General features: G+C 38.1%; 1 protein-coding gene across 2 annotated transcripts; it reads right to left on the bottom strand.

Moving 5' to 3' along the window:
* Positions 1–468: 468 nt before the first annotated feature.
* caprin1b (cell cycle associated protein 1b) lies at positions 469–13,030 on the bottom strand. 2 transcript variants are annotated; one of them, XM_067501742.1, is made up of 18 exons: positions 12,871–13,030; positions 11,222–11,386; positions 10,992–11,054; positions 10,788–10,874; positions 10,448–10,686; positions 10,259–10,341; positions 6,252–6,413; positions 6,082–6,134; positions 5,908–5,991; positions 4,050–4,217; positions 3,870–3,978; positions 3,704–3,765; positions 3,510–3,602; positions 3,144–3,290; positions 2,627–2,780; positions 2,314–2,490; positions 1,128–1,234; positions 469–1,028 (listed from the first exon to the last, which is right to left on the bottom strand). In XM_067501742.1, the coding sequence occupies exons 2-18, from the start codon at positions 11,384–11,386 to the stop codon at positions 942–944; spliced, it is 2,040 nt and encodes a 679-aa protein (XP_067357843.1). In that variant the 5' UTR covers positions 12,871–13,030; the 3' UTR covers positions 469–941. The 2 variants fall into 2 exon arrangements, with proteins under 2 accessions (XP_067357843.1, XP_067357844.1); XM_067501743.1 differs by lacking the exon at positions 12,871–13,030 and having other exon boundaries at positions 10,992–11,049; positions 11,222–11,362.
* Positions 13,031–14,546: the final 1,516 nt, after the last annotated feature.

Here is a 14,546-nt window from a genome sequence, read left to right as displayed (position 1 = left end):
GGGACCCTCTATTATTTGGGATTGTGGCAGGAATTTAACCTCCAACCAATGATACCGTCCTTTTCAGTTTATTTATTTTAGTATATTTCAGACATTGGAACCGTAACAAAAAAATAAATAAATAATGAGTACAAGAAAAATAAGTGTAACAACTATCTTAAACCACAAAGCAACAGTTAAATTTGTCGTCGAGAATGTCACTGCCACTGGAGGGTGCTGTAGGCTGCCCCCCCGCCGATGACAATGCCTCTCCATAGAAACGGTTGTGGTGTGGTTTGTTGTGAATTATTACTAACTCAGACCAATTGTCATTTGCAGGATTGCAGCAGTTTCATGAACCCTTCGAATTAACTATGACAGCTTTCAGTTGTCATACTATAATTTGTGAAGGCAGTGAAAACTTATATTGTTACATATAATAGGAGATACTTTGTCAACTTTAAAGCAAAAAAAAATTCAAGGCTGAAGCATGGGTATGCAACACAACTTTATTGAAACTCTTGAAGCAACATCAATTTACAAACAAGGAAATGGGAGCTCCTTGAACATAAAATGCGCTTTTTTTTTTAAGAACCAAAATGACAAGAACCGATAGAGATTAAACTCCCAATGGTTGGACCAGCAGTGGCAGCTGCATTTTTATACAAAAAATAACTTATGAAATCTTTCAAGTTTACAGGAATATTGAAACACATGGCTTCTGTAAATCGATGATTGGATTTACAACTTCAGCTCATGTTTTAGACTTTAAATGATCTAGAATTCCAAAAAAATAAAAAATAAAAATCAAAGCAGGCCTTACTTTGATTAAAGAGACAGAAAAATACCACTGATGAACAAAGAAAGAGAACAAAAGTGAATTGGGGCAAATGTATTCTTGAATTTCGATTTTTCAGTGTGGTGCAAGTTAAATCAGTCACAGTCATTTTAAAAAGGCCTTTTCAGGATCGCATCGCCTGAATGCTGCCTCTTGACACTCCTCTAGGTCCCTGACCAGCTCCTCGCTTGTAGTTCTGTTGGTAACCATCCTTGAGGAAAAGAAATGAAGAAAAAAGAAAACACATGTGAACCTTTTCAAACACACACATATAAAAAGGCACTGTTTGATCTGAACACTTCTTTCATACCCTCTGATAATTGCCATTTGAGTAATCCCGAGGTGTGTTGAACTGAGTCTGTCCATAACCAGAGTTTGGAGTGTTAGCAAAAGGAGGACGATAACCATCATAGCCACCTAGAAATAAAAAAAAAAAAAAAAAAAAGGTTTAAACTGGCAATGCTCCCATTAAGATTAACAATAAAATGGGAGTGGACTTGGTGCCCCATCATGCACTTCATATTTAATGTAAATGCGATAACAGCTCTAGGCAGAGACGTGTCCAAGTCACTTTTAGATAAAAGTAATATTACCACAGTAATGTTTATAAAGATGGGCCTATTAAAACTGTCAGTCTCAAACACATGACAGAGCTTGAAAAAGAGTTTGCAAAAACAAAAGTTCAAATACTCAGACACCTTAAAGGCACTGCTATCTTATTAACCATATTTTTGAATTATTTATGCACAAAGAAAAAAATGGTTTAATTAAATAAAATTATTTTTATACAAGATTGTGTTAAAAACACTCTTGCATGAGTTTGCAATAAAACAAAAACTGGATAACAATAGGAAAAGGAGAGAAAACGAAATGCTGAAGATCCTTGTATTACAGTAATCCAAACTTATCTTGTCATAGACTGCATCTACATGCACTTAGGTAAAAATAGCTTTCTCTGGTAATAGAAGAAGGGGATTTACATGAAGGAATACAGTTTACATACAGAAATCTACCTGGGGAAACAAGGTTTCCCTAATCCCCTACCCCGATTTCAGAAACCAGCTTTCCCTTTATATGACACTGAAGAAATCAGCTTTCCCAAAAAGGCCAACTGTAACCTGGTTACTTAGGTTAATGTAAATGCGTTGGCAGTAATGCTAATAAGAATTTAATTTACTGTGAGAAGCTAAAGTAAGTGTTTCTTGAATGTACAATGGTGTTGTAAGGTTGCAGCAGAAAATCTGCTTTAAAATCCAAACAAATACAGCCTGCAAGAGAAGTGAAAGCACCACTCTTTCTTGATATATATGCTTTCCAACACAGGTGCCATGGCTAAATACTGCACAAGCACTGTATTTTTATCTGTATAAGGTGCTGACTGAATAAAGTTATAATATGACAAAAGCCATTATTTTAATAGATAAACAGAACAGTTGCAGTGTGAAAAGTGCTGAAGGTAAAATGATTTAACTCACGGCTGTAAGTTGTGAGCTTACCTCTGAATCCATTTGATGAGCCTCTGTAGCCGTTGATCATACCCCTGGCATTGCGGGGTCCACCACGAGACATGCCTCTGCTGTTGTAAAAGGACTGAGCCTGCCTACCAAAGCCTGGGCTCTGCTGAGAAGGCTGCTGATGGCCTCCCGACGTGTCTTGGGAATGGAAGGCACCAACTGCCAAATAAAATAACATCACAAATCAGTTTTTATTCAAACTCAAAAATACAGTATTTAAATAAAAGGTTTTAATTGGAACACAACCCAAGAAGACACAATCCAATCAATGAAAAACATCATGAACTCTGCCCACCAGACTGCAGTTGTTCTGTTTGCATCTCTGTCTGCTCCACAGTATGCTGCGACTGGTTGTTGAAGGCCTGGTTGTAACTGTTCTGGTACTGGCTGCCCGGGTTCAAAGGCTCTGTTTCATTATTTGGTGGGACTGGGGCATTAAGGTTGAACACCTGTGGGGTGAACAAGGGCCACATTGTGATCAGGCCGAATCCAAGAAAAAGTCACAGGCTCAATAGGAGTGAAGTCCATTTATCACCACTTCCTGGAAATAGCAGCATGGCTACAAACCCATACAACAGCAATATGAGGAGAACGCACTTAAGGACACGACATGCTAAATGGACTAAATGGAAGTTATTAATGCCTTTCTACCTCTACTGCTGCAAAAAGTTGTTTTATGTACATGACAGAGCAGATACTCCAGGCTTTAACTTAATCATATGATTTTAATAGAGGTAGGATTTCAGAACTTAAGGCACTGTTCATTGGGTCTAAATACAACATAAAATGAGTGAGTGTCTTCAATGTCTTACTGTCTGCATTGACTGGAATGGTGCTGCATTGACATTGATGCCACTGCTGTGAGGAGCTTTGGAAACAGGTTGGAAAACCTGTGTCTGAGAGGCAGGGTGGAGAGCCGTAGAGGGGGGAGGCTGCTCTGACGACAAGGACAGCGAGGTCTGTTGAAGAGGGGAGAAAATAAAAGTTTATTAACACTAAGTTTTCTTGGCTGGAATGAAAGATTTGTGCTCAGTCAATTGATGTATAAATTAATTTCAGATAACTACATTCCAGACCAGAGGTCAATTTGTGATTGAAATGTTAGAAGTTTCATTTAAAAAGGGATTCTTTTAGAAAATGAAAAAGAAGTGTTTATAATAATAACAATGGAAGTTTACCTGGACGGGGTCAATGGATTCTGTCGAGGGTCGAGGGTCAGGTGTATGTGAGGTCTGATACATAGGGGGCGGCGTTGGGGAGACGATAGGGACCTGTGAACAGGCAGAGCAACTTGGATATGTTCTATTTTAAAGGATGCATTCATTCAAGCTTTTGTCCAGCTCCTTCGTTTTTTGTATTTCACATTACTTACTTGTGTAGGCTCAGGTTGGACAGGAACAGTGTTGGGTTGCGAAAGCCGGGACTCAGGGTGAACTAAGAAAATGTAAGTATTGCAAATGAGTCAAACTACCATTCAGTTTCAGTAGTAATAACTGCACTTTACAGGACAGAGACAGAGAGTTTCTCTTAAATCCTACCTTGAGGACACACCATCTGTGGTAGGTCCATGTTCTGGGCAGGTTTCATGGGCTGTGCTGATACAATAGCTGGGTCAATAGGCTGCCCATCAAACTCCAGCATAGAGTCCTGAGAAAAGGAGGTGATTAACATCACACTAAAACATTTGCAGTAAGCTACCATTAGCAGCAACTGCTCACCTGCATAAAGTTGTATGTGCCCTGCATCTGTGCCATCAAGTCCTGCACCACCTGCTTCCTGACTATGGGGTCAGTAGGCGGTACAGGGGACGCTAAACTCATTGGGTGGGTCTCCAGGGCCACAGGGGGAGCTGCAGACTGCATGGGCTGCTGCATGGCATTGACTGCCTGGGATTGTAAGACAAAATGATAGGGGGATCAGAAACATACATAAGGCAACAACTGCAAAATGGTCCAGGTTGTAATCAGACATTTTCCCCAATGTTAAAACACCACAACACTGGTGGGAGGGTGGCTGAGGTTAACCAGTAGCAATAGTTTCAGCTTCAGCCATAGTGATTGGGGGTACATGGCCACCATGTTAAAGTAATGCACCAAGAATGCATGCATGCCAAAAAAAAGTAAGTGTGGCTGCAGCCTTAGAGCTGTGAGCATCACGCTATATAAATCATCTGTGTGTGAGAGGCAACATCCTCGGCAAAAAAAGTCAGCGATAAAAAAAAAAAAGTCCTTTATGAGTTTCTGAAATATCTCCCTGTGAAATGGGACAACTGTTTAAGTCCCCTATACATCAAACCCAAATGGGCAATCAAATTTTCTGAGGACTCCCTGGTAAAACCATGGACTGTAATAAAAGAATAGCTCTTTAGAAACTATTGGAAATGTGAATAGTATTAATCACAATACATTAGCAGTTAACAATTGGCACAATACAGAAAGAGTTAAATATGATTAATCAATATGAAAATGAGGGACTGTCTTTCACCAACAGCCATTTTGTTAGTTAGCATTAGATGTTAATTTGCAAACTTGCTTATTTAAATCAACGGAACAGACATAAGGAATTTTTGTTCCATTATTTTTTTAGGAAATTTACACAAAAAATGAATCAACAATAAACAAAGAAAAGGTGCTTAATGTTCTTTTTTCAGGCCAGTTAAAGAAATACTGATTTATTTATAACCTTTGTTTTTAAAGTTACCCTGAAAACCCTTAGCTTAAAGGGCTACATAACCCTGGGGGGGGGACTGATAAATCTAGCATAAACATTGCATAACCAGTGTAAGGTGAAGAGAAAACTATGATTTAATGGGTTGACAGTAGTAGCAATAAAGCCAGGGTTCTCATAGGTTTTCAGACGGTCACACATTATCTAGATTTCAGGGGGGTAGCTACAATTTTTTGCAAACAGGACGATTCACAAAGTGTTGTGTCCCATCCACTTCCATAATCAAGCAGACATCTAATCGACGTAGATCTATGTCAGGCATTGTCAAAACATTGGTGTCAATTAGTCAAAAGAAAGTTTATGTTATCTACATTTTGTTTGTTCCACTTTCTTTGACCATTAACGTATCCATGTATTTAATCAAAAGTTCATTCATTTAACCAAATCAACAGCTTATGACAGTATTCAGTCAGCAGTGCACCCAAAAACCTATCACAGTAAGGAAAATACATTTAATAAAATGCTGATATTCTGTGGCTACATTTATAGTAGTTAATGTATATCCCACACCCCCACTATTATATAAGAATGCAATGCTAAATTCAAGTTACAAATACTTTACATCTTCATTTAATCTATTTAATGCTGCTTATAATTAGCCATCAACTCATTAAATTACAAAGCAATCAAGTGTTCAACTCCAAGGTATAAAAAGTTTTAACATCAGAGTATTAATTTGTGTCCCACTCGAATAAAATCTGACTTAGCAAAAATGTACTTCCTTTAAAAATTTGAGATCATTCAAAGCCATAATGTTCTAATAATGCAATAAATAAGAAAATCAACTCCTAAATTCAGCAACACAAGAGGCAATATGTAAGTTCAGTTCTGTAAAAAGTAGCAGTATACCTCTGTTTCTGTGGTCCACTCATCTCCCTGCTCCTTCTCACTGCCGCTGTAAGTGCTGTCTGGAATGAACTGTCTATTTACAAACTGGAGGGGAAAAAAAGAAAAAATCAACACAACGCTTTAAATATAATAGAATCAGTCCTAAGACTTCACTAGCAAGAACATTAATCTCACCTCTGTTGTTTCCACAGCAATGGGTTCTGTGAACTCTTCAATTATTTCAGTCTCTATAGAGCAAAAGACAATTTAGGGAATGCAGTGCTGATCTCTCCATTACTTGATTACAGTAGCATTTTAAAAATAGCATAGTCTGGTGCAGATTGACTTCACAGAATGGTCCCGACCTTGATCAATAGTCTGCTCTTCTGGTTCTGATAATTCAGCTACTGCTGCTGCGACTGGCTCTTCCTCCTCTTCCTCCTCACACACTCCGTTTTGGTGAGATGGAACCCGGTCAAAGTACCCACTCAGCAGAACCTGGTCCAAAATCTCTTTCAGTGCCTTGTCTAGAAGAGGAAAAAAGTCAGTACTGTAGTGGACAGTCAAATGATGAATTTAGACATGCAATCAGATTTAACAAAGTCACAATTATCAAACCAATATGCTGACAGTTCTCCAAGATATTGAATGTAGATTTAACAACTCTGCTTTAAGAGTAGATATGTAGTAAAGATGATAATTATGACCAGGGCCTGACACTAATGTCCATTAACGCGTTCATCAACCCAAATGTGGGTTGAGATCAGCATTGGCAGGTTACACTAACCACTCCCACTAAAGTTGGGCAATTTTATATATGGCAAATCATTGTAATGCCATTTTTTGATGCCCTTTACCCAGATATGACCCATTGCCTCCCCAGTACAGGGCTGAATTGTCCAAGTGACCCAGAGTAGGAAGACCGGTCGAGTCTCAGCATTTTATTTTTCAGTTTTTTCACAAGTCTCAGCATTTTATTTTTCTTCACATCCACCAACTACTTCTTTAAGAAGTAGTTGGTGGATGTGAAGTTATAGTTGTTGTGGTCATGCTGCTGATGCTCTGTCTGCTTTCAGTCTCAAGGAGGAAAGGACAGCTCCACCATTTAAGTTGTTTAACTCAAAAGCAGGAAAAACAGTATTGTCATCTGTGTGTACAGTCTTCATCCAAAATAGATCTATGTTAAAGTGACGTTTAAACATATTCATATTTCAGAATTTTCCACATTAATGTCACTGAAAAGCTGTGCAATTTAAGTAAAAAGCCTTTTAGGGTAAAACATTAAAAATAAACTTAACCTGTGCACAACCTAAAACTAATCCTTTGTTGAAGCACCTTTTATGACAGCTTTCAGTTTTTTTATGGGTAGGAGCCCTCTTCCTCGGAAAAGCTTTCTGTGAGATTGTAAGGGAATCTCCTGTGCACAGCTCTCTTCCGGGCACCACACTTAGGAGGTATGCGTCGGGTCATTGTCACGCTGAGAAGGGAAAGCCCTCTTCATCTTCAGCTTTAGCTTTAGCTTTTTAGTAGTGTTTTGAAGAGTGTTCATTATTCCCTCCACCTTAACTAAAGCCCTCATTCTAGCTGAAGAAAAACAGCGCCAAAGCACAATACTGCCACCATCATGCTTCATGCTAGTGTGGTATTCTTTTGGTGATACGCTTTTCTGCACACAACATGTTTTGTGGAACTGTGGCCAAAAAGAAAATTCAATCATAAATCTTATCAGACCATAACACATTTTCCCACATGCTTTTGTTAGACTTGATACTGCAAAGTCTAGACATACAGTGAATATAGAAGATTGCTGTCACATGAAGCACACAAGCATTACTTGACAGAAATTCCTGCAGCTCCTTTAATGTTGCTGTAAGCCGCTTGGCAGCCTCCCAGAGCAGTTTCCCCCCAATCAATTTCTGAGGGACTCTCAGTCTTTAATGTGTTCCAAGGTATATCTAATGCCTTGGAATTATTTTTGTATCCTTCTCCTGACTGATGCCTTCCAACACAAACATCCCTTTGATGCTATGAGAGTCCTTTCACGGTAAGAGGCAACTGAGTAAATATCCAAAAATGGCTACCAGAACAGCTGTGGGGTTGTTATTTAATAGTAGCAGGTGTGCAATGACTACCATTTAACATTTGTTTAAATCCGAATGGTTAATTGTGGGCATAGGCACATTCATCCATTAAAGAGTTTTTTTATTCAATTGAATTGCACAGACTATATGCTACAATAACAGATGAAAAAACATAAAAATAATTACCTTGGTATAATGTTTTTATTTGCATTTCAAAGAACTGTCACTTTATCAAGGGTGTGTACACTTTTTATATCCACTACTTTATAACTGAGCAGCCTCCACACCAAACCAGCCCCCTCCCTCTGCCAGCTGTACCTGCTCAGTATTGAACTATATCAGAGAGAAGAGAAAACAGATCATTCAGTGATTTCTATATTCTTCATTCTTAAAACTTCACCCAGTGATTCATGTCAGGACTGTTTGTGACTTTACTGTTATAGAGCTAAATTACTTTTGACTCAGTTGTCATTCTATTAGATACACAAATTCATTAGGACCATTACCATGAGTACATGTGGATAAGAGTAAAACTTAGAAGAAAGAAAAAAATCCCTTTGCAGTAATTGTTTAATCATTAAACATGTAAGATTAATTTGTGTGGGTTAACATGGATTGATAATTTAACAATTAAGAGTAAACTTTTTAATCTACTGACAGCCCTAAAAATAAATAAATAAATGTATGTATGTATGTATGTATGTATGTATGTATGTATGTGGCTGGAACATAATCCAGCCAAGACATTCATGTACTGGTCTGATTCTAGGATATACGACCGTAAATATATGATAACCTGTATTGTGGTAAATCTTACGTAATCGAAATGCAAGTTTATACAGTGGTCATTCACATTTAATAGCGTTTTAAATGTAGCAGAAGTCAATTTCAGCACATAACTTAGATTATATTAAATTGATTTCCCCAACAATAAAATTGTGGCCAGTGAAAATGCTGAATGTTTAGTAATTTTGGAAAACTGTTAGCCACATTGTCTGGTGTGTCAAAAAGGCAACATTAAGCCCTGATTATAACCATTAGTAAGGGGGGAAAAAAATTGTATTTATATTACACTGTTGACCAGATCTGGGTGATCAGGTACTGCGGAAAAAGCAGGCCACAGGATCAGGTTAACAAGTTCAGCTAGCCAGAAGCTAGCCAGACTGCCCACACTGTGACAATCTAAGCAGAAAACTGTGCAGACAACAAATTACACATTTTAATTAGGTTAATTCTTTTTACAGATGAATATATAAAAGTCAAAACTACAATTTAATGTTGTTTGTTGTTTCAAATACTGCATAATACTGATCGGTGCATCTTTGATTCCTCAGATAAAACACAGAAACATCTTGTGCAAAAACCTAAATCAAGCAAAGTGTCTTAAACTAGTGGCTGATTACATTTGCAATTTGCTGCTATAAGAAAAATAACTTGTAACTCACTAGAAATGCCTTTAAACCAGCTCAAGTATTTCCCCTTTTTGTTCCTCAGACAAAGAAGGCGTACACTATTCCTTTAACAGCCTCATGCCTAAGGGCCAAGAAGTCTGCTGTTCCCTGAATAAATATCACCCTGAGACCTTACTGAGGTGAAAAGGGTTGGTTAGTGCCACTACTGTAAACTGGGTCACCAGTATCCCACTGTGGCTCCAAAGATCTGACCAGTGGAATCACAGGCGACAGGGCCACTGGCACCTTGCCCCGCTGCTGACTCAGGATAAGCCCAGAGCGTTCAGCCCCAGAGTAGAATGCAGCAGTGAGAGTCCCAAGGCCAGACTGCTGAGAATGCAATACGCCACAATCCCCAAGCCCCAATTATTCACATCACAGCACTGCACACAAGCTGCATTAGCAAAACAACTAAAACTAAAAGCGGTGTTTAGAAATGTTGCAACTGATATTCACCTTGGTTTACTCAAAAATAAGTGACAAATTACTTATGACCAGCTTTTGATAAAATGCTTCCTGATGATTGATGTGTCACCAACCATCTGATAAAATGTTCTGCCAAACATTTTCACCACAAGCTGGGCTTCTAAATAAAGCCAATTTGTCTTCAATAATTAATCCATTTATTTTTGTCATAATTTACAGCAAAGCAATAACAAAACCCTATTCATTAAGCTGATATTTTCTGGCTGCTGACTGCACTTCTCCTTTAAGGGACATAATAAACCAGGACAAATTCTGAAATTAACAAATGGTTGAACTTCTTTACTCCATTATTAACTAAAAATATGACCCTAGTGTCTGCAGCTAAACTTAAAATTGAAGTTGAAGTTCACTTACATGTTGTTCCAACCACAGCCTTGTCTCTCCCTTCCAGCAAATCCCAGAGGTGCACAGATGCTTCTTCATACTGGACAGCTAACCTGTGAGTGTAAGGATAAGTTGCAAGAGTTATTCTCATTAAGAAAGAAAAGTAGGATCTGCCTTATGCATGTCACATTGCTGCATATATCGATGTCTTAGACAAACCTGACATTTTGGTCACGGTCCGGCCCCACTAACTTGTAGAACTCATCAAAAGCTGTGAGATCTGCATCAGAAAGCAGCGGAGAGCCACCAACTCCCTGCTTCAGGTCCTGTCGCACAGTGTCGTCCCCCAGCCGGTCCAGGACAAACTGCAGCTCCAGAATTGTCTTGAGCCTTCTCTGCTCTGCCTCTTCCCGCTGCAACTGCTCCCGCCGCGCAGACTTCTTCACCACCTTCTGGATCTAATGATAACACATGATACATGTCACACATAAAGCTAACTTACTTCCTGTCAGAATGGACATTAATCTAAGGCAAGACTTAAAACCAGAGTCAGTCTTACATCTTGTCCCAGTGTGAAGAACGTCTTTTGCAACTCTCTGGCAAATTCCAAATTATTCATGACTTCCTGGTATTTGGAAATGGCCTCCTAAAAAGGAACAAAGGGGAAAATAAGACTTTTTACAAATCAATCCCTTAATATCTTCATAAGAATCAAATAATTATTTTTATGTTTAAAAAATTATCAAGCCTTTTATGTACCCACCAACTGGTCCTGATTGAGCCGCTCCCCTTTGTTCTTCCTGCCTTGATATTCATCTAGTCTGCTCTGTGGAATAACATCCAAAATGCAGCAGAATATTCTCAATTTTAACTTATTTAATGAAGAATTTAAATGTTGTCAATGCCAAAAGATAATGCTAAAAGATATAGAACAAAAGAGATAGCTATACATTATCTACAAGGATCTAAAACACGTCTGTGAAAAGTGCTCACCTTTTTCTTCTCCATATTGCGGACCTTCTTGTCAATAACACAAAGCACTTGCTTCAAAACTTCAGACTGTCCACCAAGTGCAAAATTGCCCATTGACCCTGGAGCGGATCCCACATCTGGGCTGGCAGACTGCACTGTCCTATTTGCATTCATTGCTGAGGGCATCTAGAAATTAAAGCATGAAAGGTTACTATTTGATTGTGAAGAGGTGTTTTATTTAGAATAGAAATGAAAAACTGTCAATAAATGGAGTAGGAATCACCTAAAGCCTCTGAAAACTACATATTACTTAGATTTCTACATACTAGGGCTGTGGATATTAAATATATTTATTATCGATTACTCTGCTAAATATTTTATCAGTTCAATAATTTAGTGTATAAAGGTAATATATAGGCAATGCAATGATGATATAATTCTAATGTCATCAGTGTGGATACAGGTTCTAGTTTGACGATGTAAGTTTACTGTAATCAGCCACAAAAGATGACTAAGCTGACAACCCCTGGCCTCATTTTAGCTTACACCAAAAGAATTCATAAACTTCAGGCCTTGAAATATACACTATTTAAACTGAATATATAGAAAAGAAATGGACTGTAATCAAAAGACTTGCATCAGCAGGATCCCTGAAATGAGCCATTAGCATAAGAAGCATTACATTGATAGAACTCTCGAGAATACTAAAGATTGTATGAAAGCCCATAGTCCATATAGGCATTCGGATATCTTGTTTTTACCTGGCAAAGAAAATCCCTTACGTATTAGTTTAGCTTAACGGGAACTTAAATAAATCCGTAAACATTTTCAGAAGCTGGAACAACAACAACCTGATTAGAAAGTCGAATAAACTGTATAGGTAGCGATTTCTATTTGATGCTTTCTTGGTCTCAAATGGTCAATGTCGTAATTTGTCCATTTGGAGTTTTTCGGAGTATGTCGAACAAAGAAATACATTTGATCACACACAATGTAATTACGACCATGGGTAGTTCCACATTTATCATCGATGAAACGACAACAGCGTAGGTAATCGTCAAGTTAATTGACGGTGAAAATAAAAGTAAGTTGCAGCCCTTACACGCATTTTTTAGTTAAATCAGATGCCCTAGGAAATCTGTGTCGCGACACGATAAGGTAGTAAATCATGATGAGTAATCTGTGGAATAAATACAGATGTGATATTATAAATGGGGATGTGATTTATTAACATAAGATGAACACCTCAGCAGGGTAAGTACTGCAGGCGGTGCATTATCTATGTTAACTAGATGTAGACGAAATAAAGACACGAGGTATAGCCTAACAAAGTAAGTCGCTAACTTTAGTCCGAACTGTATGCTAACTGAGTGGACGTACTAACCCCCCCACCCCCAAATTATCTCCTACTCGATATATTTTCTTCATAACTTGAGGTATAAATGTGTACTTCGGTCACCCCCTCTGTCTCTTAGTTCCCTTGTAGTGCGGTCAGTTCGCTCGTGTTATGTCTGCTGTTTGGTAAAATGGCCCTGGCCTCACTACCGCTAGCGCACACACCATTAACTTAGCATCTTCTCTACCAACTTGTCTGCTAGCAGCGACGCGTGCTAGTTCGCAGCCGGCCGGGAACCTTTGTACCTTGAAAGCACTGCTCCTGATTCACCCACCTTGTTGTTATATATCCACAGGGGAGCTTGCTAGCAAAATTTACGAAACGGCCAAGTGTTATTATTTATTGTTGTGTTGCTTTATTTTCTCTAGTGTGGGATCCGCCCCGCCGGCCTCACCGACAACTGAGACGGTTCGAAAGACGGACAAACTCTTTATAAAGGCGAAGGTCCGTTTATAGACGTTAAAAATATGCCTGACCAAATTAACTACAAAAACAAATACTAACAAATTATATATATATCGTTTTAGAATACCACACATAAATAATAAACGCGTTATTCCAGCTGTTTAATAAGTGATAAATCTTGTCGCAGCTAAATAGTTTAACGTTGCAATTTATGGTCAGGCAAATAAGTCTACAGCCTTTTGGCAGAAAATCTGCACAATCATTAGCTTTGATTAGGCTATCCCGTGTCTATCCCTATGCCTTATACAGTATTTGTTATGTAGCAGCTGTCCCATGTGCTGTAAGCACTGGTATGTGTTGGTTAACAGCTGCATGACAACACAACATATTAATCCTAAAAGTACAATACAATAAAAAACAGGTACAAACTTTTTATGACATACACTTATGCAATGCATACAGTTATGGAATTTAGTTTCTATTCACGTTTTCTATACGTGAACTGTGTTAAGAAAAGAAAAACCGAAAACAAACCAAAAAGACAATTCATGCTCAACCAAGAAATCTGAATAAGTGAACTAGGACTGACTGTCGGTTTCAAGTAGCATAAATACATTCAGTAACAAAAGGGGTTACTGTCCTTCATACACTGAAGATCAGTTGCAAGTGCATTGCTTTAATTCTTTCATTTTAGGGAGTTGGGGTGAGGGGGCGGGGGTTAATCTTAAAGGATTACATCTGAAATCAAATTGTTTAAAAGAAAGTGAAAGCTTTTTGCATCCCAAGTATGTTCATGACAGTACAGAAGATAATAGCCTACATTTTTTGCTTTAATTTGAGGTTCAACTGCACAATGGGGCATTTAATTACCTGAAGGTAAATGTCACCAAGTTATACAGCTATTAATGCTATCATAGTAATACCACTTTGCAAATTATTAGAACACCAACCCTATGACAAAATCCTAATTTCAAATCCAGTAAACAGATGCTACTAAAACCCAAATAATGATATTTCAAGGGTCCCTCCAAACTAGTCTGCTTTAAATAACAATTACTGTCTAATAACACTTTCAATAAAACAAGTTCAACTCCCTTAGCAATTCCTAAAAAAATGACATTTTAGAATCACAAAATCACCTGCATCCCACTAACTTCTCTGGCACCAATGATGTAGCTGCAAAGTTTGTCAAATTGAGAATGAATAAATTATGATATCACATAATAAACTCTGCAGGCACTCAAGTAAATGGAAAGTTTCAGACTGTGCCAATGCTGCTGTCAGATCCTGTCCAAAATTGGTTTAGTTATTTTCATCAGCAGGTGGCAGTGAAGCTCAGCAGTATGTTCAGCCACACAATACTGATAAATTTAAAGTGGTCAAGTGATTGAAGAGAACGCTCAGTTTCTAAGTCTCTACCAACTCTAAACTATACAGCACAGACTTTTGTTTCATAGATTAAATGACGAAGTCTTTGTATTCATACAAGTAGTTACATATAAAGGTCTCATTTTATGAATAAATAGAAACCAAACTGAATTGAGG

This window comes from Channa argus, chromosome 4 (genome assembly GCF_033026475.1).
Source record: "Channa argus isolate prfri chromosome 4, Channa argus male v1.0, whole genome shotgun sequence".
NCBI lineage: Eukaryota > Metazoa > Chordata > Actinopteri > Anabantiformes > Channidae > Channa > Channa argus.
The sequence above is the reverse complement of the archived record's forward strand: the minus strand, read 5'-3'. Positions and strand labels throughout refer to the sequence as shown.